Source organism: Motacilla alba, chromosome Z, assembly GCF_015832195.1.
Source record: "Motacilla alba alba isolate MOTALB_02 chromosome Z, Motacilla_alba_V1.0_pri, whole genome shotgun sequence".
NCBI classification, from domain to species: Eukaryota; Metazoa; Chordata; class Aves; order Passeriformes; family Motacillidae; genus Motacilla; species Motacilla alba.
In genome coordinates, this window is record NC_052046.1 from 67881961 (window position 1) to 67909707 (window position 27747).

General features: G+C 38.3%; 1 protein-coding gene across 3 annotated transcripts in view; it reads right to left on the reverse strand.

Annotated features, from left to right (window-relative positions):
• The window catches only part of EPB41L4A (erythrocyte membrane protein band 4.1 like 4A), a 117734-nt gene that overhangs the window by 23763 nt on the left and 66224 nt on the right, over nt 1-27747 (reverse strand). For all 3 annotated transcript variants that reach the window (XM_038123345.1, XM_038123343.1, XM_038123344.1), the window contains 8 exons: nt 27224-27312; nt 26781-26844; nt 17458-17549; nt 16455-16532; nt 13868-13980; nt 7727-7808; nt 3081-3164; nt 817-930 (listed from right to left, as the gene is read on the reverse strand). In XM_038123345.1, coding sequence (XP_037979273.1) covers nt 817-930; nt 3081-3164; nt 7727-7808; nt 13868-13980; nt 16455-16532; nt 17458-17549; nt 26781-26844; nt 27224-27312 — 716 coding nt within the window. The remainder of the gene's footprint in view (nt 1-816; nt 931-3080; nt 3165-7726; nt 7809-13867; nt 13981-16454; nt 16533-17457; nt 17550-26780; nt 26845-27223; nt 27313-27747) is intronic.

A 27747-nucleotide genomic window follows, 5' to 3' on the forward strand; every position in this document is an offset into this window, starting at 1 on the left:
AAACAGATACTCATTTCAGAGCTGTCAGAAAGAGATGTAACTCTGAGGTGCTGGCTCCTAAGGCAGTTCTAGAAGACTGCAACGAATATGGCACAGCATCTGTGTTTTTTTATACTTCATGACAGATCACAGCACCAGGCAGGGTGCCCCACTGATGAAAGCAGCTTCTCAGCAGGACAAATCATCCCAGGTAACACAGTCTTCTCCATACTCTATTGCTTCAGAATTGTCCCTGTAATTTGCTTTTTGGGCACGCTCAAGGACACACAGAATCTCCACCCATACTCTTAAGTCATTCAGTTCAGCTTATACCAATTAAAATTGTCACTAGTTGTATTTTTGCAGGCATCCTCTCTAATGCAAAGTAGTTCATATATGGGACTGTTGAAGACAGCTTTAGGGCTCATTGTGTAATCCTTGGGGCAGTTAAAGTTAGGAAATGTACTTATAACACTGCTTTGGAAGCTCACTGTCAAGCAAGCAAATCCATCAGTGCTTTCACTCACCAGGCAAAAAGAGCTCCAGTAACTAAAGGAATCTTGCCCATGCCAATAATGCAACTTTTCACATTTTTAACATCATTTTCCCACAACAGCACACAAGCAAACAACCTGACCAAAGCTTCCTTTCCAAAAACACCTGTGGTATTCTTGCTCAGATGCTTTTTTTTTACTAGCAGGTGGGCTTTTTTTACTGGTCCCTGGAATAGCCCCTTTCCCAGGACCCAACTGTGCCTCCAGGAGCTCAGCACTGAGCATGCAGGACCTCCAGTTTCTACACAGAAAAGCTGACAGTAATTAATCCTGAGGCTCTTACCTCCTCCGAACTGGCTGCCCAGACTCATTCTCACTGCCACCAGATGGGTTCCTTCGGCGAGAGTAAGGAAACTTTGGTGATTTATTGCGGTCACTGGCAGAATTATACAGTCCACTAAGGTTAAAAAGGAAGAGCAAAGAGTCAGCTTTAAAATTTCCAGGGCAATTAGGCCAGCTGAGATTCAGCTCACAAAAATTAAAAGATCCGTGCATGCCTGCACACACTCACACACAGTGAGTATTCAGCTGTGTGTGCTTTTCTGGGTGTTAGTGAGCGTTCTGTGTAAATGCAGATAGTACTGCTTTCTAGGAACAAATTTTTTCACACTGAACCTTGAAATGCAGGAGAGAGACTTCTTGCCATTGTCAGGTCAACAACTCTAAGCTTACAAAGTATAGATTTTAGTTTATTAATATTCTTTTACCATAATAAAATTTCTGTGCTTTAGTATGGCATATCCAACCCAGAGCTAGGTATTCTTCATGTTTTCCATAGATGTAAGTATGAAAATTTCCCATGTTTTGTCATGACATTTCTCTTCATCACAAAGCTGATGCTTGGTGAAACAATTCTATCTCCATTTCTCTTCTGTTCATCCACGCAAACCTCTGCCAACAGTGTGGAGATGTTCCAAGCTCCAGCTTTCTTTCTGCTTTCCTAAAAGCCTCTGGCCTTCAAATTGAATCTATTCTTCTTCATCTACCTCAGCAGACAGCTGATTACAGCACTGCTCTGCACAGGTGAAAAGTTCCCACAGCTGATCTCAATGAGAATTATTAAGAGCTGTGAGTGTCTCCCTGCAACATCCAGCCTTCCTTATGTGTCTAAACCTGCATAGTGCTTTAGAATTAATAGTTTTGCAAAAACTCAACCCTACCCTTGTTTGGCTTCTGCAGGATCAAACCTCCTGCTGTCCTGAGAGCAACTGAAACACTGGAGACATAAAGTGACAAGATGACACTTTTCTAAATATAACCAAAGAAAGGTCTGTAGCAGAAGAATATTTGCTCACTGCTTTGCTCCTGCTCGAGAAACTACTGCTGTTTACAGAAGGAGCACAAAGGGTAAATCATCAGGGTACCCCAAATGACACATCAGCTATAGATCTGAATTGTCATAGAAAGGCAGGACCATTCTGGATTACACTTACATGCTGTCTGGTTCAGTAGTCTGTTTCCAACAGCAGCTGTAAACAACCAGCTACAGGAAGCAAAACCCTGAAGGCAGCTCCCCAGTGCTCCCCGAGTCCCACACTATTCCCAGTCCAGGGCACTTACTGAGCCAGTTGCTGCACCTGTGTCTTCACAAACCCTTCAGGAATTTTATTCCATGACTCACTCAGCTTCCCCCAGGAATTCACCTGCTTGCAAAGGAGGACCACAGGTCTCCCACTCATGGTGAGCCACTACTGACTGCCTTTTAAACCACTTCCAATAGCTTCACCTGAAGATCCTTAGTTCTTTTACTGAAAAATAGAGTCCTAGTTGCTCTTTTCTCAATATGACTCTTGATTTTCTATGTCATCCCCTGAAATTGCCTCTTTTACAGTCTGAAGCAAGATTCCTTTCTGCCTCTGCCCTTGCTCCTTGTACAGATTTACTGCAGAGCCTTTCACATTTTTGATCACCTTTGCTGCTCCTCTCAAAGCCTATCTCTTTTCCTGAGATAAGAACATCAGAACTGCTTCCAAAATGTGATCCACCAATTTATATAATGGCATAATTCTGTTCTCTTGCTTTACTAATAATTGATAATTGTTTTTCTGACTGCTACACAGTGGATGTTTTCTTTGTTATCCATCATAATTCCACAGCACTTCATATTAACCAGAAATCTAGGGTTATTTTTTTGTCCTTATGTACTTCTCTTTATGTTTTTTGACTCAACAGAATCTACCCATCACTCACATTAGGAGTCTTTCTGCCACTCTTCACAGACAAATTTCTCACTATCCTAAACAATTTTGTATCATCACCAAATTTTATTACCCCGTTTTCAAGTTCTTTCACAAATATTCTAAATATCAGAGGTCTATGAAGAGATTTCTGTAAAAAGCCACTGCTGAACTGGCTACCCCTCTTACACATACTTTCTTAACTTTTAACTGTTCATTTATCCATGAAAGAACCTATCTGCTTACATGCAATACACATCTATTATGAATCAAATAACACATTAATATATTATATTAATAACCTTCAACCTTCTGCTGTAGTATAATATTTATTATTGCACAATACCCAAGACATCAAGTCTTGCCTTACCTTTGTGGGCCATTTTCCTCCCATGGAGCACTTGTTTTACTTCTTTGTGTTTCTGGACTGTTTTCATTTTTCATCTTTTTAAAGCTAAGTAAGAGTAAAGATAAATACACGTGTTTGTTGTTTTGTTTTTTTTCTTTTTAACCCAAAACATTGCACACAGATCACATTTTCTTTTATGCTGACCACTTAAAATTTAATTTTAAAGGCATACAGTCATTAGAGAGATCCACCCTGGCATATAGTTACTTATTTGTTATGTGAAAGAGGGCAAAGAGCTCCTATGTTGAATAATCCCTCCTATAAAGAGCAAACATAAGGGGAAAGAGAAAGAAGTAGTAAAAAAAAATAAAAAAGAAGAGCAAAAATATCATCTCTGCAACCTCATAATTGTGGCAGCACTGAGTCACAAAAACAGGTAATCCTGTCTCCAGAAATAAACATGAACAGATACTTAAGCAAGAAATCTAACAGTAGGGCAAATATACAGCATGAGCTCACAGTCTTCCATAATATGCAGTTAAAAGATTATTAAACCAGAGGCTTTACCTCCTTTTTATTTTACAAAGCTCTAAATGAAACTTTTCTTCTATGGGTTTACTTAAATACCTTTAGAGCATTTTTTAATTTTTGTCATAAACAGTGCCTAGTAGGAGTATATTCCAGTATCTGGCTAGGACATAAACAATTTTTTAAAGTTATCTCAAAACTTCCACCTGGTTCAAAACTTCAATCCCTTGTTCCTGGCTGCTTCTGTGATTATAGAAAGAAATAAAGAAAAACAGCTACGAACGATTGCTCCCTAAATCAAAAACTCCACCCCTTAAGTTTTTTACACAATTTTTACTGTCTAATCCTTTTTCCAAGTGAAAGAACCACAGACTACTTAATCTCTCCCAGTACGGGAGTCACCACATACCTCAGATTATCCTTATCATATTTCTCTACCATTTTTCCAGGTGTACAGTATGTACTTTAAAATGGGAGCAGCAAAGTCAGGACTGATGAAAACTATTCAAAGCATGACAGATCACAGGTTCATAGGTTCACAGAGTAGCATATCCTTCTCACACCCTCCCCAGTAAAGCCTTGGGTTTTATTTTTGTCAGAAAGACATTTTTGTGAAAGAGCTGACTTCACTGACTGCTGCAAGGCAAAGTAACAGGACAGTCACCTGGCTTGAGAGATATATCAGCATTTGTAACCAGTCTCCAACCATACTCATGGGGATGGAGGGAAAAAGCATTATGCTCCAATTCGTCCCTTATTCCTGTCATTCTCACAGTGTCAGGTTTTACAGCTGCTGACCCATTAATGCTCCCAGATAACTGCCACTTCAAATGCTGGGAAGTGGCTTTTAGCTGAAGCACACTCCTGTCCAATGGCTCAGCAGAGCTTTTCCTGCAGCACCACCTCTAGAGCTCTTTTCCTGCAATTCACCTGAGACAGAACGAGGCAGCCACATTCATTTCCACTAAGGTCATCTGTACTACTGACAGCAACCCCGTGCAGTCATTAATACACCATACAGTTATAAAGTGCAACTCAAGCAGGAAAAATAAAAGCTTTACAGTTGCTTACAGAGAGGAGGATATAAGCTGGGAGTTCTTTCCCCAGAGCAGGAGGTGACAGACTCAGCTTTATGAAGGAATCGTGGCTACTTAACTCACTAATCCACTTTTAACCCCAGCCTTTGGTTACTACAGGTCACTGAGTTAATAATTTAATTCTCACAGAGTGAACAAAATGCAAAGCTGCAGTAAGTCAGCAGGAAAAGAAATTAAATTACACCTTATCAGGTAAATAATTTTCTTAATACTGCACCCATTAATTACTGACTCATAGATGCATGCAATCTATTCCTAGGCTTAAAAATATGTGCTTACTACAGACTGAGCAAGTAACTCACATAAATACATTTCTGTCCCATATTGCAAAAAGGAACTGATTTGCAGAGTGTTCAGCACTACTGAACGATACCTAGGCTGAACTTAAACAACTGTGAACACTGTTTTCAAATCTTAAAAGGAGAAAGAAAATGTACCTGGGAGGTGAATTTACTGCAATAAATTCCCAAGTCATAATTCATTTTGAGCAGACACACACTTTACAGATAGAAAGCTAGAGCATGGCAGCTCTTCAAATACCAGCAGTATCTCCAGGAATGCAGTTGCAAAAGGTACTCAGTTCATTCAAAGTATGTGAAAGGGTTAGTATCTGAATTTCAAGTGAGATTTCATTGGAGGGTTTTTATGATTTGAGTTTATACCACTTACTCAGAAGTGATTAACTAGAGTTCTCAACAGTGAATTAGACGTTAAATATGAAAACTCAGCTTGTGAACACAACTTAAAGATGCTCTGCAAGCATCACTAACAACTAATGCAAGAATTACACAGGATGAAGCAAACTTCCAAACTGTAAGTGATACACAAATTTTGTGTGCTAGCTCTCACATACATGAAGCCTGGCAGACCCAAAAGGTGTTTTTCATGTGCAGATAGAGACACAGAGAAAAATAAATCAAATATTAAATGGAGAAACAATTTCCAACTACTTTTTTTTTTTTTTTCTGGAAGTGACTAACACTGTCTAAAGCATGACTCAGTAAGAATCTGTGGTGGGAATAGAATATAAGAAATGTGTAAAAAGCAGCTTTACTCCCAAAGAGTTGCAGCCAGGCCAGTTATCCAAGATCAGAAACAGGCTTGACTCACAGCTGTAACCAATAAGGAAGAACAGTCCTATAAGACAGGGAGAACTGGGACCTAGAGTCAGTTGCTGCCTGGGCTTTGAAGAAGAAGGAGCAGTGTTGAGAAGAACGATCCATGAGAAATCACTGAGAAGGTATGAGACTCTTGCAATAAGATAACAACACTTTTACATTGAGAACACAGTAAGAATCTGTCTGTGAACTGCTTTTAATCTGTCCAGGTAAGAAGCTAAACTCAGTAACCTTGAAGCTGTCATATTGAGAGCTACTTATTCTGGTTCTTCGTCTAAAACCTGCCTATCTGTTTCTTTTTAACAGCTCCTTGTTAAAAATTCTGAGGTAAAGGACTTCCATGCCTCCTAAAACAATGATCTCTGTGCTGTGGAATAATGGTACCTTTTGCTTTATATCTTTTTTTCTCCTAACAAATCACAGAACAACACAACGGTGGGGCCATCAGGGTCCTCTGGATGTCATCTAGTCCAGCTGCCTGCTCCAGCAGGGTGACCCAGACTCAGCTGCCCAGAACTATTCCCAGAGAGCTGTAGAATTATCTCCAAGGAAGGGGACTCCACCACATTTCTGAACAACCTTTGCCAGTGCTCAGTCATCTGCACAGGGAAAAGTTGTTTCCTGACATTCAGAGGGAATCTCCTGTGTTTCAGTGTGTGCCCACCTGGTCCTGTCACTGAGAACCACTGTAAAGAACCTGGATCCCTCCTCTTTGTGCCTTTCCTTCATGTATTTTTTTACCTCTGTATTGTTTTCTATTTAATGGTTCAGCTTCAGCATGACCAAGTGGCAATCATAAACTCTTAAACACACAATTAGCATTATTTTATAATGGCTAGAATAGTGGATTCAATTTCCCTCAAAATGAGAAAGCAATTTAGCTCAACTTTTCTTTTGGATGTCAATTGTTCTAAATGTTAGGCAATAGAGAACACTATCCACCGAGTATTTCCAGTACATCTTTTAGATCCTTTTTCACAGTTTAGTCCAGATACCTAGTTTGTAAAGCCCACAGCCTCAATGCATAGCTAAGCCCAGTTAAAGGAGACTCAGTCAAGAAAAAACCCAACTGTCAGGATTGCCAAGCATGCAGAGACATATATCTAGGCAGTTAAGCAAAAGTTAAGTATGGTGGTTTTGACTCATTCTTTCATAAGACCACTGTTTTTCTGATTCAGGCACATAAATTCCACCTAAAATTAGGGGTGGGGATACAAACCCCTTTCTGAATCCTTTCAGAAGCCTTCTGAAGCCTTACCTCTTCCTTTCAGACATGCTTAATAACCAGAGATGTGTACTTCAACACTGATAAATTACACACAGCAGACCACACAAGTCCAGAGGAGCCCTGGCAATTCACTACTCATACAGATCAGGAACAAACATGATTTTTACCTGACTTTTACTACAATTTGAACAGTGTAATGGGCAATCACTGCAACATTAACAAACCTGCTGGGAGAGAGCCCATGCCCAGCTCCTCCCTGCCACACACTCCAAGCTTGCTCTGTCCAGAGACAGAAGGCCCGTGACCTGAGGGCTCTGACAGCCAGCCCACAGCTCCCAGGGGAGAGACTAATAGGACTTCACAGGACTATCTTGACCAGTGCACTTTGGGTCATTACCTGTTTTTTTTTTTTCCTATTTCAACCTGAGACTGTCTGCCTTCCCGTTAACTTGTGCTGATTTATGGGTATGCAAACCATGTGTTACCTGAAATCCATGTTCTGAATTGACTGGAAGATCAGGGTTTTATAAAATCAAATACTTGGCAACACTCTCTGACTTTTGGCAGCAGATGATCAGATGATCCTGAACTCAGTGGTGTGATAAACTGATACTAATGATCATTAAATGTGTTCCTCTATCCAATGCATTGTACAAACTCTTAAAAGCTGTAAGGAAACTGTGGGTGTCTACATACCTTTTCACTGGAGAAGGTGCAATAATTTTGGTAGTTCCTTCATTTTCCCCATTTGTTGTAATCTGGCTCATGTTCTTAGAACCTGGGGGAAAAAAAAACCAAAAAAAAACCAAACCAAAAACAGTTGAATCCTGTAGCACACCTACTCAGCATAATCACCTACTGGGCAGCACGAGAGAAAAAATGACACACAAAATATCTGGTGCATGCTCATCTTGTTAAAGGTGTGTGAGGATGACACCTTTGTGTCTTAGCCTTATTTCTAGTTGTACCAGGACACAATAAAGTTTAACATGAAGCACATTCATTACTCTTCCACATAAGACAGGGAAGTCTGAAGCTGTTGTTCTCAAAGGGATTTTCTGCCACTGTAAAGAGAAGGAAATTCCCTGCTCAGTCAACAATGAGAATAAAGGTGTGAGGAGAATACAGTTTGGTTCCTGCTGGTGCTATGATTTCAGTTTTCATGCTATGCTGTTAATATCAATTTGTAATTTCCCTTCAGTTCACACATTGTGTTTCCACCTAATTGGCAATTTCTGACATTTCTTACAAAATTGTTACCATCTGTAGAAACAGATGTAAAGCAGAACAACAAAACAACATCATTATTGACGAAGACATCCTCTGGACAGGATTCTGAGCATGTTCATTGAAGATAATTAAATAGATTGAAGATTATAATATGATGTCCTCTGGACACAAGCAACAGCATCACAATGTCGTTAATATAGTGGTACAAACCCCAAGCCATTTTGACTGGCTAAAACAAAAATGTGATGTCTTAATTTAAGCTGTAAAAAGATTTTGCATGGTAAGTTTTCCCCTCAGCCTCAGAGAAAGGATTTCTTCACAATATCCCTCAACTTCCCAAACCACCCCTTTGGCATACAAAGTCTCTGGACCCTGCCTCAACACAAATACTTGAGATTTTCTAAAGTCCTTTGTCTGCTCATCAATTGGTTTTCTTACAGGTTAGATTTGCCAGTCTTCTGCAGAAATCAATATATGACTTTTTCAAACAAAGGAACTGATCTCAGTATTTCACATATTCTTCTGTGAGGCAGTTTTCAATTAAGTCACAGAAAGTCCTTGTCACTTAATGGAGTAATAAAAACTTGGGCTCCAAAACATATCATAGCAGTGAAACAACTGCCAGAAAAACAGCCAAGGATCAGATGATATAAAAGTAATAGACACCTCCAGAAGTGATAGTTTGCTATGTCTGGTAATATCCTTACCATTCTGCAAGCATCCAGTCACCTCTGGGAATCAGGCCATGGTGGGTTAATCAGGAGTTTTCTGTCCACACTTACAGAAACTGTAATGATAGTCTCCAAGTATATTCCACCTGATGTATCTTTTACTGACTACAGTACTGTTCTACCACCTTATACCTCTGTATGATATAATTATCTAATATAAAAGAGCAGACTCCAAAAACACTGTCCAACCACTAACCCCACAGCAAAAACTTAAGTAAATCACTGCTTATTGCTTGCCAAGGCAACAGGCCTCTCAAGAATACCTTAGGGAGAAATCTTGAACATCTCATTCGTGGCGAGTTTCCCTGGTTGTTTACATTTGGCTGGATAAGGTACTCTCAGGATTGAGTGCACTGCATTGAACTTTTCTAATGAAGTGAATGCACACACTTAACTCCCTTTTACAGCCATAATGACGCTGATTTGCCCATTCAAATCAACCCAACTATTACATTTTTAAAAACTCAAGTGTCCAAAACTAGATCAGCCTGGCAAGTTAGCTTGTCATGTCTGTTTCTTATCAGGTAAAGCCACTTAACTGACATTATCTGGAAGCAGTGTTTGTGTTTAAACCAAGTCATGAGAGCAGCAGATAGTGCGACCAAATGGAAAACATGCAGTGAGAGCTCATGCTTTGCACCTTGGGCTACTGTGAGCCTACAAAAATGAATGGACTTTCATACATCTACACCAGCACAGCCTACTCTGTGATAAGGGCTGTTTTTCTCATTATTTTCTAAGCCTGTAGCCTCAAGAGTTTGTTCATCTCACACCCCATGACTGAAATGCGGAAGTAGTCACACCCATCCTTTGACCAAACATTGGCTTTTAAGTAAACTTTAAAGTATAAAGCTCAAAGTACAAAAATTAGGAAACAGCTAAAATCACACCAAGATCAATTTTCTCAAAAATCTAACTTTGAAATCCAATCTTACAATTCTCTGGGAAAAGACTTTTACTTTTTACTGGGCCAGACCAACAGTTCTATCTACCACAGCTACCACTAGGGTAGTGACAGGGATCTGTGGCTTAGGAAATATCAAAATACAGACAGTACTGTAATTGTAATACCCACACCCACTTCTCCACCTAGCTTCTAAGCACTTATTTTACACTGGTTTATACAATTACTGTGCGTGCAAAGGCAGGGACAAACCAAGTCCTCAGCTACCAAACAACAACAAACCCTAAGCAACGTGTTTTCCACCGCTGAATAAACTCAGACCCACAGCAACAGGTCTGGTCACATCAATGTTTGTCCTGAGAGGATGTTCCCAGGGAGCTTTTTATGTTCAGCACGCAGCCAAAAGAATAATGAACACTTTCACCCTATGCTGTGAAAGCTGAACATTATCCGTCAGGCCCTAAGACAGTAAAATAGAACAGCAAGAGATTCTGTTCCACATTTGAGTTTGTTATTTGCAAGAACAAATTGCAACTGTAATTCTCTCTCAGCTGAAATGGGAAAAATAAGCAAATGAATGAAGTTATGCTTATCTCGCTCAAAAGACTTGACAGAACAAAACAAAAAAACTCTTTCTCTAAATGAATGCCAACTTGAATATCAGCCTAAACATACAGCAAACCCCCCCCATGCACTACTATAAAAACACAGTCTAGATCTAATATAAAATCATAACCAATAAAGTTTCCTGATACAATTTTTGCACTAGTCCTAGAACAACGGAGATATGAAATGTATCAAACAAGTGAAAAAATTCAGGTTACTGCATTTTAAACCACTGCATTCTGTATTCTAGGAAAATAATCTGCCAGGCTAAAGCCAAAAGGTCTGCACTGTTCATCCTATCAGGGGAAGCAATCAACAGCAGTGGCTTGTATACACAAAAAATAGATTCTCTCTGTTGACAGCATCATCTCCTTCAATCTTTATGTTAAACCACAAATATTTTACTGAAAACAGAAATAGTATTTTCTATCATTGTCTCGGCTGACACTTGCTCCAGCTCTTAACCCAGAGCTCACCAAGTGCGTGCAGCCCTAAGGACTTCAGCACACTTCAGTGTACCAATGAGACAAAGAAACATTATTGCTCAGCTCTGCTAAAGATAACTAACCTCTACCTTCAGGTGACAGAAAAAATATATAAAAAGCACATACTATGTTTATAACACCAGAACATGTACACAAAAAAGAAGCAACAAGGGGAAGGGTTTTAATTAGATATCAGAGGTTAGATGTTTTAGCACTACACAGACACTTATCTGATGGAGGCAATGCCAATATTATATTCTGCAGTCATGCATTTGGATCTAACTGTCCCCAAAGCCACTGCTGTGGCTGGTCCCATCACTGGTACCAATAGATTAAAAAATATTAAACAAAATCAAACTGGATAATTGCAGTGAGTGCAAAAATGAAGCCTTTAATACATTTCACTTGCAGTCTTAAGAAAAGATAAAAAGGGAAAGAAGCAGATGAGGAAAAATGCTGAACTCAGAAAAGGTGAAAGGAAGTTATTTTATACAAGCTACTTGTGAGCTGTTGGATTTGGGGAAGTAAATGGAAACCTGACTTTCATCCCAAAAAAATTAAATTTTAAGACTTCGTCCAGCTAGATCCTAATTAATGGTGTATTTGACAGAAAATACCTTATGATATAATACATGTTAACTGAAATCACCCTGTTTAAAATGCTGGACAAATCATATGTAGTGTTAATACACCATATTATAAACAGAAAATGAAGAAAAAGGACTAGTCATCAATGATCACCACCTCCATAATGTCACTATGCAAAAAAATATTTGTTTTAAGAAGAAATGTAATTTAATTTTCTCAAATATTTTAGTCAGGGAAGCTTTTATATAACCTGCAAAAATTATTAGAGCACCAGGTTAATTTGCAAGATAAAAAAATAGTCTACAAAATAATATCTACATTGGGATAATATATTTAAGTAAATGGTGATTAAAATATGCCAAATAGTCTTCATTCATTGTGTGAAATGGACTTTATTTTATCTAAGAACAACTTTAGGTAAAAAGAGGCAGGTTTATTTAATTCAATAGACATGATGTCAGGCATGTTGCCTGACACAGCGAGGAGCTGCAGCATAAGTCTTCATTCTTCTGAAATACTGTTTAAATGGAGGAAGAGTATTCAACGTTTATCACTGCGAATAACAAAGAAAAAAATTTTTTAAAAAGGAGAAAAAATGCTTATTCATAGGGCATGATGGCATTTGAAAGACATAGCTCTCTTCCCTCAGCCCATATTTTGAGCCGGAAATTAAACAAATTAATTTAACATTAATATCATCTAAGTTAATACATTTGTCCCAGTGATATGACTGCACATTTGGAACACATGGGCAATCAACTAAGCTGAATTTGAAAAGAAAACAGATGGATGATAGAGATTACACAACCACATGTAAGTAAAATGGTGAAAAAGCAGACATTTTATTTTAAAGTGGGAGAAAGTGTCCAAAATAGCAAACACACGTTGCCCAGAGAATTCTGATTCCAATTGCATCAGCAGAAGAGGCTACAGAAAAGTTTCAGTTTTTCCTCATATTTCCAGCCAAAGAGACTGAAAACAAAATGAACAAACACAACACATGCACAGCCTTGCAGCAACACAGACTGACCTTCTCTGCCTGGGCTAAGGCAAACATTATTTTAAACCAAGAGATGAATTTTAGCTGACAAATAGCCACATAAATTTCCTGAAACAGAACCAGGGACTAATGAGGTAGGAAATGCTGCTTGGCTTGAACTGTTGCCCTAAGAACAGGACAGTCCAGGTGAACAAAAAGTTTAAGTCATTAGGTTCAAGGGTCATTAGCTACTTGTCCTCTCAGACACCCACTTAAAACTGCACACACAGTGAAACACATCAGAATTAAAAAGCAAAGCAATTCTTTTTTTACACTAAATGCAATACATTTTTTAAAAATTTTGTTAACTGCCTCTATTTTCCAAGGCTACACTTTTAATTATGTTATGTTTCAAGAGCCACCACAGCTAAAAGGCAGAGTACACCAGTTTGTTTCTAAATCAAAAGACCACATCCAGGATAACCACTGGAGGTTTCTAGAGGTATATATCTGCTCTCTTTTTAAAAATAGGTTCTCAAATTTTATAGTGGCATGTCGAACGACAATAAATGACAGATACTATTTACATTTTAAAGCCCAGATAAGTTTTTTCTCAAATAGCAAACACACGCACACACACTTTACTCCAGGCACAAGTTTGACTCAAGTGTGTGTGCCTTCTTGTCACAGATGAAGCTAAGCAATACCCATGTAATCATATGTGGACCTGGAGCTTGATATCTCTATTACCAAATTTCAGGAAGCATCCATTATCTAGGGTACGAATTCTGTGATCCAAGCTTAATCCTATCTCCTTTAACACCTGTGAAAACCTCCAGCTTTCCATGACAGCTTCTGCATGCAGAACTAACTTCTGTTCCACTCAATATCAAAAATAAAGGGATACTGTCCTTGAAATGGGAAGAGGGTGCAAAAAGTGGCACCCTGAGTCAAACACCCAAACAATGGGATACTAACCAAGACACATAGGTATAAAATTCGTTTGCAAGAGACAGGTCTCCAGAGTTAAGAAACATGTTTGCATAGCCTGTTTTCAAGCTTCCCTTTCAACCTTTACATTAGACCTCCACACATGGGGGCCTATCCTCTTTAATCCACAGCAACTCTTTTATCTGGAAAGCTGGAAGTTTCATATCCTGTTAACCTTAGATATAAATACTGACTGAAAGCAAAATACAGAATCCATTCTGAGAGATCCTCAAGGACACTGCAGCAGGTCTGAGTCACCTTCTGATGACAAAATGAACCAAAAAAAGAAGACATGTGCCCCCAGGTCAGCAGAGAATGACCTACCTGTCTGTTGTGTTCTTTTGGGGTAAGTCTTGCTGCGACTTCTTTCAACACTCTGGTCAGGGCGCGGAAGCTGCACAGAAGGGTCTCTGGTCATCCGCAAAGATGCGTTGCCACTTCAAAACACAATAAAATAATGAGAAAACACTTCGGAAAGTTATCCAAGAGGACCCTTAGGCTGAAAAAAAACCCATGCTGTTAACTTGTCATCCCTCCTGTTGAGCGGCACTACCCTGAATTTTGTTTTTAATCACTCACTGGCAAAATCATCAACAAAGAGATTGTGCCAACCTCTCCTATATTTGGCATTTCCAAGTGGAGATACGCCACTAAAACAAAATGGTTTTTGCTAGGAATAGCTTAAGATAGCATGACCTTTTCTAACCTAGAATATTCTAACATACAAGTTTCTTAAGTAATATTATTTCTTCCTGAATTTTTCTGTAAGTTTCCTCCCGGAAAACATATTTAATATTGTTGACACATATTTAATATTGTTCAGTTCCAGTCAGTCAGGGGCTACTCCTCTGGCATGTGGAATGACAGCCTAAAAGACTGCAAAACAAATTGTAATAAAGGACTCTCACTAGCACAGCCCCAGATGACAACAAATTGAGTAAAATCTTGATTCTTGTTTATAGTAAGGTTTTTCTTCACTGCACAACTGAAGTAAATTATTAAGTTTAAATAAATTCTTTTATATTCATTTTAATGTTCCTCTCAGTGTGACTAAACAGAATATAGTGGTCATAACAAAAACCTAAAATTCATATTCCTCCCCAAAACTCTGTTCCTGGAAACTTACTACACAAGAGAAGTAATTGTCACTATTAATTCCTTAACACATGAAGTTCGATCATTGTGAAGTAAAATGACTGTACTAGAAAGTACTAAGCAACTACACAGGAATAAGGAATAAGGAATTACTTATGTAGATTTTCTGAATTATGTGAATAGACTCCATGAAATACTGATAGTATTTTCACCAGTAGTCCTTCACAGTCCCTCACAACAGCATGTCAGCACTGCAGAATTTAAATGTTTTCAAAATTATAAAAGAATTGAAGGACAAAAAATCTCAAATCCTAACCCTACATCACAGTAATGTGGGTATTTGGTTTGGTTTTTTTTTTTTTTTGTTTATGTAGTTAGTTTATAGCATACTCCCAAGTTTGCCAGAAAACTCTTCTGCTCAACTTTTAAGTTTGGCAACCATGACAGCTCTGCAAACTCCAGAAGCACTTTTAACAAAATATCTGGGAATAGGACCTTCCACCTCCACTAAGACCTGCAAAGCATCTGATTTAAAGACAAGAAAATTGCCCTCTGGAAAACTGTCTGACACACGATGAGAAGTACCTAAAAGATTTAACAAAACAAAAAAAAACAAAAAAAAAAAAAAAACCACCACCCAACAAACCCAAAACAAAACCAAAACCAACCAACCAAACAAAACAGAAAATTAAAAACACAACATCACAAGAAAAATGAAAATATTATGGTCCCCCCACTTACCCAGAAAAACAGTGGGATTATGGTTTCTGCTCTGAGCTAATGATGTGTACAGATACACAACACTGTCACTGCTTTTGATGATACAATGGGGGCCAAAGACAAAAAGGGGAAGACAACCAAAATTGTCAGTTATGCCCATCATCCCAACATGGCAGGCCTGATCACATATCACCCATGACATTTATTAAAACAGGAAGACAAACTGAACTGCACCACCAACAGCAATAGCTCAAACATAGTTAACTGCTTCATGGCATGTTTTCTTTTAATTGATTAGAAAGTTCTTGCCAGTACAAAGCTTTCTCCTCCCCAGGACCAGTGCCCTGCTCCAATCTATTGAAGTGATCCAACAGAACGAACTCATCTGCCATACGTCAGGAATCAGTGAGCTCCTACCCGTTATCCCAGATGGGGTAATGCAGGCCAGGATCCACTACAAACACAAAAGGCAGGACAATCATTGCCCTGTTGTCCACAGTAAGGAGAATCTGGATCATGATAGAGAGTGTGGAAACTCAATCTGGACTAGGAAATAGGCAAAATGACAAAGACTTGCCTAACTAATGATTATCAACCTTACTCATTATGATCCACTTATTTCTTGCATGATAAAAAAGCATTGAAAAAGTGCTCCTTATGCATCCTTAATTTCAAGTTACAGCATCTTTCAAGGTTTAAAGCCTTGAATAATCATCAAATGTTGTCATCTCTTCAAGTCAGAAAAGATACACCCTCATTTTGGTATTCCCCAGCAGTCAGGAAAAACTCTTTAGGACATGAATGTAATTTCAGGACTTATAAGGAGATAATGATTTAAAGAATTGTCAAAGCTGCTCCCACTTTGAATACAGACTATAGCAAGCCTCAACCAATTCTGGGGATCTGGAGAAGAAACATTTGTCCCAAAACTGCCAGGCTCCCAAAGACAGTCTGCTAAAATGGCCCTGATTCATCTTTCATCTTCAGAACTATAGTGGGTCATATTCTGGGTGATGGTTTTCTTTCACTGGAAGGAAAGATGTGAAAAGGAATGAAGAAGGAATGAATTGAAGTTTAAACAATCAAAAAAATTCACCTGTACCGATGTTTATAACCTATGGATCCAAACTTCCTGACTTTTCTTGACAGAGAGTTTGATTCATTCTCTGGCACCCTGTGTAGTTTGAAAAATAAAATAACAGAATAAGTTGCATAGATAGGTCTGAATTATAGTCCCCTTCCCAAGTCAAGAAAAAAGAATACAAATTTGGGCTCAAAATTTTTTTTTTTTCCTGCAAGTTCCTCTTCATCCCTATCTCTAGACAGATTCTTACGGGATTGAGAGTCTCCCAGAGCTGCCTGCTTGTCCCCCCTGTTTTGACTGCACACCTCTTTATTTCAGAGCGAAGTGTAAATTGCTGGCACCAGCAGCCTTTCATCTAATTTTGGGAGAAGGCAAACACACCCTGCCACACTAGTGAGACTGCAGGAGGGATTCTCAGTTCACTGGTTTACAGCACTGCTAACGGCAGCCTGGAGGATTCCAGCCACCAGTTCTCAGTTAGACACCTTGGCACATTTCTCTTGGTGTTTTCTGCAACAGTACAATCAAGTGCTTTGAGATGTGCAGTACTGAGAAGATTCTATACACCTTACCTTGTAAGTAAGCAAAATGTTATGGAAATTCAATGAATTTCTATTAAAAAATATATATATTTCTGTGCACTGTAGAAAATCATAATGTCTGAATTCCAAAGGCCTCAAGCCAATGCTGCTACAGAAAATCTGATGGTTAAATACATCCAAATCTATTTGTCACCTTAAATCCTGCCATCTTTCTGATAAAGTCTACTCTACACAACCAGAAGTACTGTTTAGAAAAGAATGCTAAGACAAAAGAAACCACCAAACTACCCAATTTAAAAACATTGTTTCACATTAACTGTAAGAAAAGGTGTTGGCTTTTAAAAGCATTCTATAACCAAGAGCAAAAAGGTGTTTCCAGGCAGCAAGCCTTTGTTACACCACTCTGCAGATATAACAAGGCTCCCAGTGTAGTGGCCCTATGGAAAACACAAGCTAACTTCTGCATCACTCACCTGAAAAATGTATGATGCTCTACACAGCATTTCCAGAGATGTTTGCATGTGACCTTGTTACGTGCTTCAAAAAAGAAGGAAGTTTCATTGCACTGAGGATAAAACAAAATAAATGAATGTTCTTAACGGGGGATCCTGCCATCGGAGTGAATCTCATTTACTGAACACAAGAACCAGCCATGTCAGTTCATGCAAGAAAAGAAATCAGCACAAAGAAAAGCAGGTTCTGTAATTCTGTAGAAATATTCATTTAAAAGTGGTTTTCTTTTTGAAAACCAGAGAAAAGAGATTATTGAAACACTTATGTTCCTTTGTTCATACACATCAGCTTCTTTCCCAAATAAAACACACAAGTTTTTTGGTTTTTTTTCAAATATTATGTTTCTGATGTTTTCTGAAATGGCAGCTCAGATGTCAATCAAAAATATTCTGATTAACAGTATAAAAAAAGGCAAGAATAAGGGAGGGAAAGAAAGAAAGGAGCTCAAGATCTATTATAAACTGTTATGAAGCAATGACAGAGGAAACATACAAAACAGGGTAAGGTAAACCTGAGGGAAAAAAAAACTGAAGAAGGGAAGGGTTTTCTTTTTTAAAGAAAGCTAACTTCAGAATAATTCAAAATGCTAAGAAAAAGTTGGAAGTCTAAAAACCCAACTTAAAATCCCTTAAGGAAGACACCAACAGCTGAACAAAAGCATATACAAAGTTTAAAAGCCAATCTCTAGAAACTGGCAGAGAAAAGAGAAGTGAGACACATACAAATAATTAAATATTTCCAACAGAGAAGGAGAAACAACAGACACATCACAGTGCTTGTTTTCAACAAGACAAACACTCAGATGTGTTCACAGAAATACCCTTCCATCTGTTTTTCACTTGGTGAACTCAAGCGCTTGGTGTTTCAGCTGTGATTTGCACAAAGAATGAGCAATCCCAGTGATGCCAGTGTGAGAGCTCAGCATGGCACAACACACCCCCCCCCGTAACAAAACTGAGTCTCAAACCATTTCAGCAAGGTGTGAGTTACAAAGGAGGTGTGATTCACACCACCTTCAGCAGCTGATTTTGAACAATCTATGCCTTTGCATTACTTACACTTCCGCAGTGCCATGCATACACAAGTAAAGAGCTCAGGCAAGTTTTTCCCTCTCCTCATTTTTTTGTTGTTTAATATTATCTGCAAGCACCTTGCAAACTGTGAAATAATTCTCGGTGTTGTCTAGAATTCAAAATTTCACCTATAACAAAAGTCCAGTTATATCCCTATTAACAGCTGTCAAGCAGCCTCACAAAACCACAAATTACCTCCTCAAGTAGCTTTTCCTTCACCTTGACACAAATAACAGTTAAACAACAGAATTTTGCACCTGTGGTTAGAATAATAGAGATTGCATTCCCTGACCAAAAAAAATTATACATAAGCTTATTTTCTCCCATGCCTTATTTTAGTTAAATGTCTGGCTGGAACAGCCAAGGAATTAAAATAATTCTCTGGTTTTCTATCAAAAGCACATTTTACTCTCCATGTCAAGAGAGAAGAATACAGGCAGAACAGTAAGACAATGACCACCAAGAATGTTGAAATCTAGGATTCATCTGATACTGCTGTGTATATCATAAAATTACTTCGTAGTACATTGGTCCCATAAATATATTCCCAAAGTCCCTCAGGTTTGATAGGGATCATGATCTCTCTGCAGGATTCACAAGTGGTTTAACTTAAAGACAAAATAACTTTAGTTCATGAAAAGTAAAGGCTTCCTGAAAAATCTTGAAAATAGTAAAGGAGAAAAATCAATATATCTTCCAGAGTAACAACATTGCTCCTTCTCCTCTGATGGCTAGAAACAAGAGTCTACCCACTGAAAAATCATAATGCATTTTACATTGTAAATTTTTAAAAGAAAACATGTAGAGTGGTGCTTTGTGTTTGCTTACTTTGCACATACCAGAAAAGTAGCTTTGGATTTCATTATTTGATTTAAATTACAATTTCTGTATTAGACTGTCATCTAATAGGATTTCAGATAAACCCACACAACTATACTCATCTTCAAAAGGATAATATCAAACTGGATTGTAGTACTGCAAACTTGATGCAATACGATGAATCAGTTTAGCTTCTATAACTCAATGACTCACTTTTAATATGCAGGATTTGCTCCTTCTTTGTTCATTCCTACTTTTAGGCAAAGAATCCTCTGTTGCATTAAATTCATTTAATTATATAATCTCAAAGGAAGGAGTTTCTGGTATGTGGGAAGGGAGGGGCAGAGAGAAGACAGGTATGATTTTTTTTTTCTTTCTTTAAAGAGAATTTTTAAAATAAGGTGTTTCTACCATATCTTACCGTTAGACCAGTTTGAATGCCTCTGGCATTCAACGACAGTGGGAAAAGTTGGTGAAAAAGTTCTAGTCATGCATTTTGTCTTCTTTAAGTTACAGTTTTAGAACTTTCCCATACACAGAACAAACAGCGGGAAAACACATTGAAATCAATAAATGACAATAAGAGGGACCATATAGTTATACTGCCATATCACAGAAAGATCTGACCAGCAAAAATTACTGATTCCATCATATGAAGGCATTATTTTCTAAGGCAGAAGAGAGTTCACCCTAGCTGGTAAGAAAAATATTGATGATGCTGAAACATCTAAACTTAGTATTCAGCAATCAACAGCACTCAGCAAGGGCAAAAAATAAAAGGGGTGGTTGGGGGGAGGTGAGAGGAGGATAATAACCCTATAGATCCAATTTACCAAAACTTTATGGAACTCAGATCTGGAAAATGAAACAATTGCCTAAAAGCCATGGGACAGACCAACACACCTAGGCTTATTTATTTGAATTTGAAGTAAAACCACATGTCTGAAAACCACAGCCTCAAAACTGATGCTTGCTATAACTCAATAGCACAATTAAATTCAGCTATTGAGAGGAAAAAATTGTGTTATAGAGAGGAAAAAGAGCTTAAAATATTCATCCTCATCAAAGGGGAAACAATTCATAATTCTTTCACCATTTCTCAGTTTACCTGGGAAGGATTCTGTAACTTACAGCAACCAAGTCCAGTATGACACTGCTTACAGCACAGCCATGTTTAGGACTTCCTCCATATTCCTTTTAGGACTACTTAAGGCTTGTAAGAGTAGTGATTACCCTAACAATTTATAAATGCCTATATAAAAAGTAAGCAGTACCAAAAACAGCAATACCTTTCTGGATTAACATTTTTCCCCCAAGGGAAAAAAATTATTTGCATAGGTAAAGCAAGGATGGCCTTACGTGTTAAGACCATGACCTTTTGTTCCTAATGAAAGGCAATATTTTTAGCATTTTGAACATAGCCATTTCCTACAGGTAGTTAGTCTTAGCTGGGTGTTTTGCTTATTATTCTCATATATCTGAACCAAAAGAAACAAAGACCTACTGTAATTTTACTAATGATTTGTAGGAAATGGCACTTCCAAAGTCATTCAGTGCTCTTTGGTGCAACACAATCTTCTCTTGGCTACTCATCCTGCTGCTTTCAGAGTTCCCGATGTACTAAAGGTGAGGCACTGTAAATCATGAGCTCCTTCCAGAGCAGTCCTGGCTGTCTGCAGATCTCTCTCCTTTGAGCCATCTTGTTTGTTCTTTCACAAAGCCCATTTTGCTGATCAAACAAGTAGAAAACCACTTATTTTGTATGGTTATTTTCAATCCCATCTGTGACTTGCAGGAGCAAGGGAGGGGCAGGATGATAGGACCAGAGGCTGCAAAAGAACTTCTGCAGCAATAACCAAGCTGTGGGACTGCCTCCTCCTTTCCCTGACAAAGGCACACACCAAAAAAAGTGAGGACGAGCATTACAAATCCCTCTCCTTTTAGGTGCTTTGAAAACTTGTCCTGCAGTCTCCAAAACATTTTACAGCTCATGCTGCTAGTACCCCACCACTATTTTTAGCCACAGGAGAAGAGAGAGACTAGCACAGTGGATGCAGATAGCTTGTCTACACTACAAACTTGTACACAGATGGACACTGAAGCCCTTCCCTGTTTTTATGCTGGCTCCCAGAGCAGCCAGAAGACTGATCTGGCAGGGCCTTTAAGACCTCCACTAGAGAGCTGGGAATTGGAACAGTGCTGCACCCTAATACGCACACCTCTCAAGTGAAAAGATTAAAAGTGTGTTACAAAACCCTTCAAAGGAGACAAGTCAGAGGGGTCATTGCTCTGCCTAAGCACAGAACACCTCTGGAACTAGTACACAAGTTCAGGAGTGCTTGGCAAACAGCTTCCTGCTTGCTTTGCCTCACCAGCCTGATTACACAGCTTTCAGGCTCAGAGATGCTTTGTGCCCAGCTAGCTCAGTTCCTAGGCAGGGCAAGCTCAGCTCCACCTGAAAGAGAAGACACACACTTAAAATGACAGCACTTCTCTCTGAGTGCCAGAATATCCCTTGTTCTTGGAGTTCATAGATTACTCCCAGGATAAGAGGCCATTGTCAGTAGATTTACACCCATTCCAGGGAGAACTGAAGCTACCCACAGAGCAAAAATTATTCAAGAACCACTGATTCAGAGCAGACTTTAAGCTACCTTAATTTACAAGACATTTACGGGCTCCCAGCAATGCAGGCTCAGAAAATGAAGAAGAAAACCCCAAAACCACATTAGGAACCATGCCAACACACACACCACTCCTCGCAGTCACAGTGAGTGCTAATATTACATAAGGAGGGATCTCGCCCCGTTACAGGGCACACTGCACATACGACACCTGCACATGTAAGAGAACTATTAACACCTGCTCTGAAGCTACTGCTTCGGAACATTATTCTTTGCCAGAATAATTATTCTTAGGCACATACCTGGGTACCATCAGCTCTAAATTCCAATAGGAAGTATTCTGTCTTTATATATAGACATATGCAGACAAATCACAGCTTATCTAACAAACAGTGCACTATTACTGGTTACACAAGGTCAATCTTTAGGAAAATTATGCCAAGTTGGCAATTAAAATTGATAAAGCTGTGCCAGTTGCTTGTCAACATTGAAACAAACATATCTCAGCTTTATAGCAAATACAGCAATTCAAAAACACTAAGGAAAAATTACAAAAAAAGAAAGCTGACAGTATCACCTGAGTGTCAGTGAATTTAATTTTATGCAGGTCTTGAACCAATCCTACAGTCCTTCTATGATGGCAGGAAAACCCCAAGCAACCAAAACAAGCCAAAACTGTTTAAAATGACATATTAATATCACTGGGCTTGTTCACCTTCACCCTTTACTATCACTCTGAGTTAAGTGTGTGCAAATGCAAATGATGCAAAAGTCATTTGCAATACTTAAACCATAAGAAAGATCAAACTGCTATTTTTGTCGGGAAACTACATATACAATAAATTGAACTTAAGACTGAGAGTAACATATCTTCAAATCCTGTTCAATCTTCCCAAAAACCTGCAGGAACAATAAATCAAATTAGAAGTTCCTGACTGGAATTTGTAACTCAAGACAGAATCCAGCATTTGATAGGAAAAGAAGGGGTACAGCTGAACCACCTTATTAACATAATTATTTTTCAGACTAATGACACTTACGAAAAGCAGATTAAAAAGACAAAGCATATTTACAGTGTTTTCTGGACTATTTAAAATAACAACAAAAAAAAAAAGTCTTTATACAAGTTTCAGCCACACAAAATGGGGAGGATTATGTACTTTGGACTTGCATCAGTGGTTGGTATTGTTCCTGAAGAGTCATTGCCAATTTTGCCTTGTGAATTCATCTGAACATGGAAGACTGCAGAGGAACACACAAAAACGTGGAAATAATTTTTAACTGCACAGATTGCGAGATTGTTTTGACTCAAAACCACTCAAATTTCAAGATCTCTTCCAATAAAAATTTCAGAATTCAAAAAAGCCTTTCTCTTAGAGGAAAAATGATGAAAGCAAGTGTTTTTCACATTGAATTCTTTCTGTTTTGTGAAACAGGAAAAGTAAGAACAGAAGTTTTGCATAAACCCTGCTAAGGAGTGAAATCATTCACGTGCATGTTCAGACACAGAGCAACTAAAGTAAAAGGCTCAGTTACACCAAACAGTACTGGGGTCCAGGGAACAGCACAAAAGTACTTGGTACCTACAGGCAAAAAAACTCCACATCTCTCACTCCTGCCTACTATCACATTTACATTCCCAGCCCACACAGCTCTATCAAGGCATGTTTTTCTCTGTTTCCTTTCATGTCCCTAGCTGAGAGAGAAATCTAGGAAGCAGGCCATGTTCCTCACATGGGGAAACACAAGAGGTATGCTGGGCACCCCTTACACTACTCACTCCCACCCAGAGCATCCATTGTGACTAAGCTCTGTTTCTCTGGTGGAGAGGGGAGGGCTTTGGCAGCCAACTGTGTTACTGGATTGTTTCCAGCAAGGTTGCTCCACAGACATGCTGCCAGGAACTGTGCACAGGCATTAGATTAATTTCTCAGTTTTCCAATAAATAAATTTCTTTAATCTTCAAAAATTCTTGGCCATTTTATGTCATGTTCAGGGAATGTGAATATGTGAAGCCTTTGCAAGGGAAGGGTTCCTAATTTCATGTTGATGCTTTGAGGTGACAGGGAGGACCTAACACCTAAAGCTCAGAATTCACACCATGGATTTGTGCAGCGGGACAATTAAATGCTGATTCATTTACTAACACCACTGAAAAAGAGCTTCAGTCTCACATGTCCATGGATGGCCAAATATTAAAGGCAGTATTTTGTTTATGAAGGGGCAACAGCAAGGATCTAAGGGAGAAAACATGTGATACAAGCAAAGTAGTGAAAGATAGAACCAAAATACTGATGGTCATGCTTGTACAATACCAACAGGTGCACAGGAAAAAAATATGAGGCAGCTAAATATACAGGAATTATTCTCATGGAAGAGATATGAAGAAGGACAAGAGGTTACACTACAAAACAGAAAAGCCAAAGCAACTTACTTTATTATAAGACACTAAGCAATAACATCTTCTGCTCAGTAAGCATCAAGTTTATGAAAAGTGAAGCAATGTAAACAAGAAAATGAGCAGCCATAGGTTTGGCTGACACAGACGCAACAGCGGAATTTAGGTAGTCTGAAGGCATGGACTTGTACATTTAGACTGTCATCTGTCAAGAAGATCAGATGTCCATTTCCACCCACCTAGTGGGAAATACAGAGATTCTTCTGGCATGGTTGAAAAAATTTCACATCAATCTCAGCAAGCAACAACAAAGAAGTTACCACAAGTAACTCCATCCAGGGGAAGAGCTTTGCTGGTGCTAAAGGCACCAACAACTTCCTATTTATGAGCAGTGAGAGGTGACAGTGTGAATAAGGGGAGCTGGTGCACGTGGAAACATGGATCAAACCCATCCTGCAGAGACTTTTTACCACATATGGAAAACATGATTCACACAAAGCACTCAGTTCACCCAGAAATAATCTGCTCTGTTACCTGGTATTAGCTCCTTCACTTTATGCCATAAAGTTCAGTTTAAAGACATGGGAAAGCCCCCATTATTTTTACTCCTCCTGAATTATTTTACTACTCCTTCTGGAGCTCTCTATAACTAGCTGGAACAGACATGCCAGACTTAGTATACCATATCTGATACAAGGAAAATATTAATTCCCTGGGCTGTAAAGTTATATTACAAGAGGCAGGATAGAGTGAAAATGGCTCCTGTAATATACTCACGGGTCACATGGGAGGACAAAGTGATAGCATTTATTAAAAAAAACACAAGAATAAAATAAATTTGTGAATCAGGAGTATTGGAACATACACAAATACACTGATGAGCTTTTCCTCCTCTGTGCAGAACAGCATAATTTGTTATGATAACTTTAATCCAGAGACTGAGGTTACTTTCTGCTTATTCCAATATATAATTTTGTTCAAAGTACCCCCAGAGTGTTAAAAAAAAAGGAAAAAGAGTTCTCTGTGCCATTTTGGCCCTTCCTGATCTTTTTAGGATATGAAGTGCTGTAGAAATACTTCAGATTAGTATTAGTTGCAAGGAGAAATTCGGGAAGGTACACACCCCTGTACTAACAGTTCTACCCAACAATTTCCTAGAAATACCTGTCAAGGCTTGAAACAACCAAGCTCTGTCAAAATGTTTGCCTTATGATCACAATCGTAAGAGTTCACAGCCATCAATATTCACAGCCTCAACTTTTCCAAAACCTTCCAGGTTTTCCATCCAGCATGTTAAGCCTTTGCAATTCCACATGGTTAAAAGAAAACTGGAAATGTGGCATCAAAGAGAAGCTACAGCTTCACTTCCAAGCAATTCACTCCAAGTCAAATTCAGACTTGTTTATACATGAACTATCACTCACCCTTTACATGAAACATGATGAAAAGTTTTCCCAACCTTCCCCCAGCCTTTAAATAACTCTCCTATTTCAACAAACACACCATCAGAAATAAAATTGCCATATATTACCACACCAAATATAAACAAGCAGCTTGGGAGTAACAAAAGAGAGATTTGCCAAGACATCTGCAAAGACACCAGAAATGCTGTCCACAACAGGAGCAAGACAAATGTCCTCATGGAAAAACCATGGATGAGACTGACAACCATTAAAAGGGTGAACAAAAACACACAGACAAACAGTAAAGAGGATTTTTGCCAGCAGGTTAATACTATTGAAAACTATTAACTATCAGTCCTTATGAAACTATCAACTTTCATGTTCCAAAAAGACATACAAAGTATTTTCAAAAAATATTTCAGCTAACTAAACTTATAACTAAACCGGACAGCAAAAACCACAAACTGACCGCAACCATGTTTTTTATTGCATGTCATTATTTTTTCCTACATTCTCAACAGTCTCTTCCTCTCCCTACTCCACATGCTTTGTAGGGGATAACATTTTTTTACTCACTGCATCCTAAAACCTTCTCTCTTCATATCAACCTGCAGCCCTTGCCCCACTGGAACCAACATTGCTTTCTCTCAAATGGCCTAAATGCAAACTGTGACAAATGGTTTTCAAGCTATATAACACGGCTGCCTCTTTTGTGCCTGATAGTTTTGTGATGTTCCCTTCACCTACATTTTCATACAGTAATTTTCAATACAATACAGTATTTTTATTGTATATTATTGTATATTACAGTATATTGTTTATTGTATATTACAGTATATTGTTTATTACTGTATATTACAGTAAATTTCAATAAAACCAATTAGGCTGTGGCAGATACACTACATTTCCACCTTCATTAGACCTAAAATTATTTTTTGATCTTTTAAGGCCTAAATAAAAACTTACATCTTTTCCCAGGACTCGAAGTTCAAACTGTGTTTCCTTGAAGTGAACTTTCGTAATTCTAGGCCTGTAATATTGAGAAAAAAAGACAGACCAAACTTCATGACCTTTTAATTTCAAGTGTATTAACATGTAAAATTGTGTACATTTGCATACAAAGAAAAAAAATTCACAGGTAGATTTATTTTTCAGGTATGCCCTAGATGTCAGCACACAATTAGTGATGTGTAAACATTTCGGCATGAGTATGGTAAAGGTGATCTATCACCTGGAATATCAAAGAATTAAAAATCTGCATCATCCAAAGAAATATTAAGAATTCTATGTATACTTTTTTGATATTGCTATGATTAAACTTTCAAATAGATACCACAAATCACAGACATCCAGACAACATTGTTATTGTTTTAGTGCAGACTAAAACAATTTATTTAAATAGTACATACCAGAAATACTTTCCTACTTGTTTTTTATTCTTGTAGACAACAACTCCTATTGGCGTTAATCCTAAAAAGTATTCAGATTTGTTTTCACCCTAGAAAATAAAAATCTATGTAATTCATACAGTTGCAAGTAGAATCACAGTATCAGCGAGATCCAGGGAGAAATTCATCCTGGTGACTTGAATGTACTGTTTCACTCTGTACAAATGGGAAAATAGTACTTGATGTAGTTATGAAAGCTTCTATATGAAAATTTGTAGTTCTGGGGGAAAAGAGGCAAGAAAGAATGGTAGTGAGGGAAAGAAAGGGAATTTCACACCATGGTGAAAAAGAAAAATACTTGTTTTTTTCTTTTTTTTCTGTTTTCTCACTGAATTAATTTTTGTTATTTGGCAAATGGCCAAAACTCAGAAACTGAACTCCTTATTCAGACATGAATGCAACAGATATCCCAACTTTCAGCTGAAAGTAACTAGTGATTTTCTGACCTATAATACAACAACACAGCTGCCTTCTCCATCCTAAAA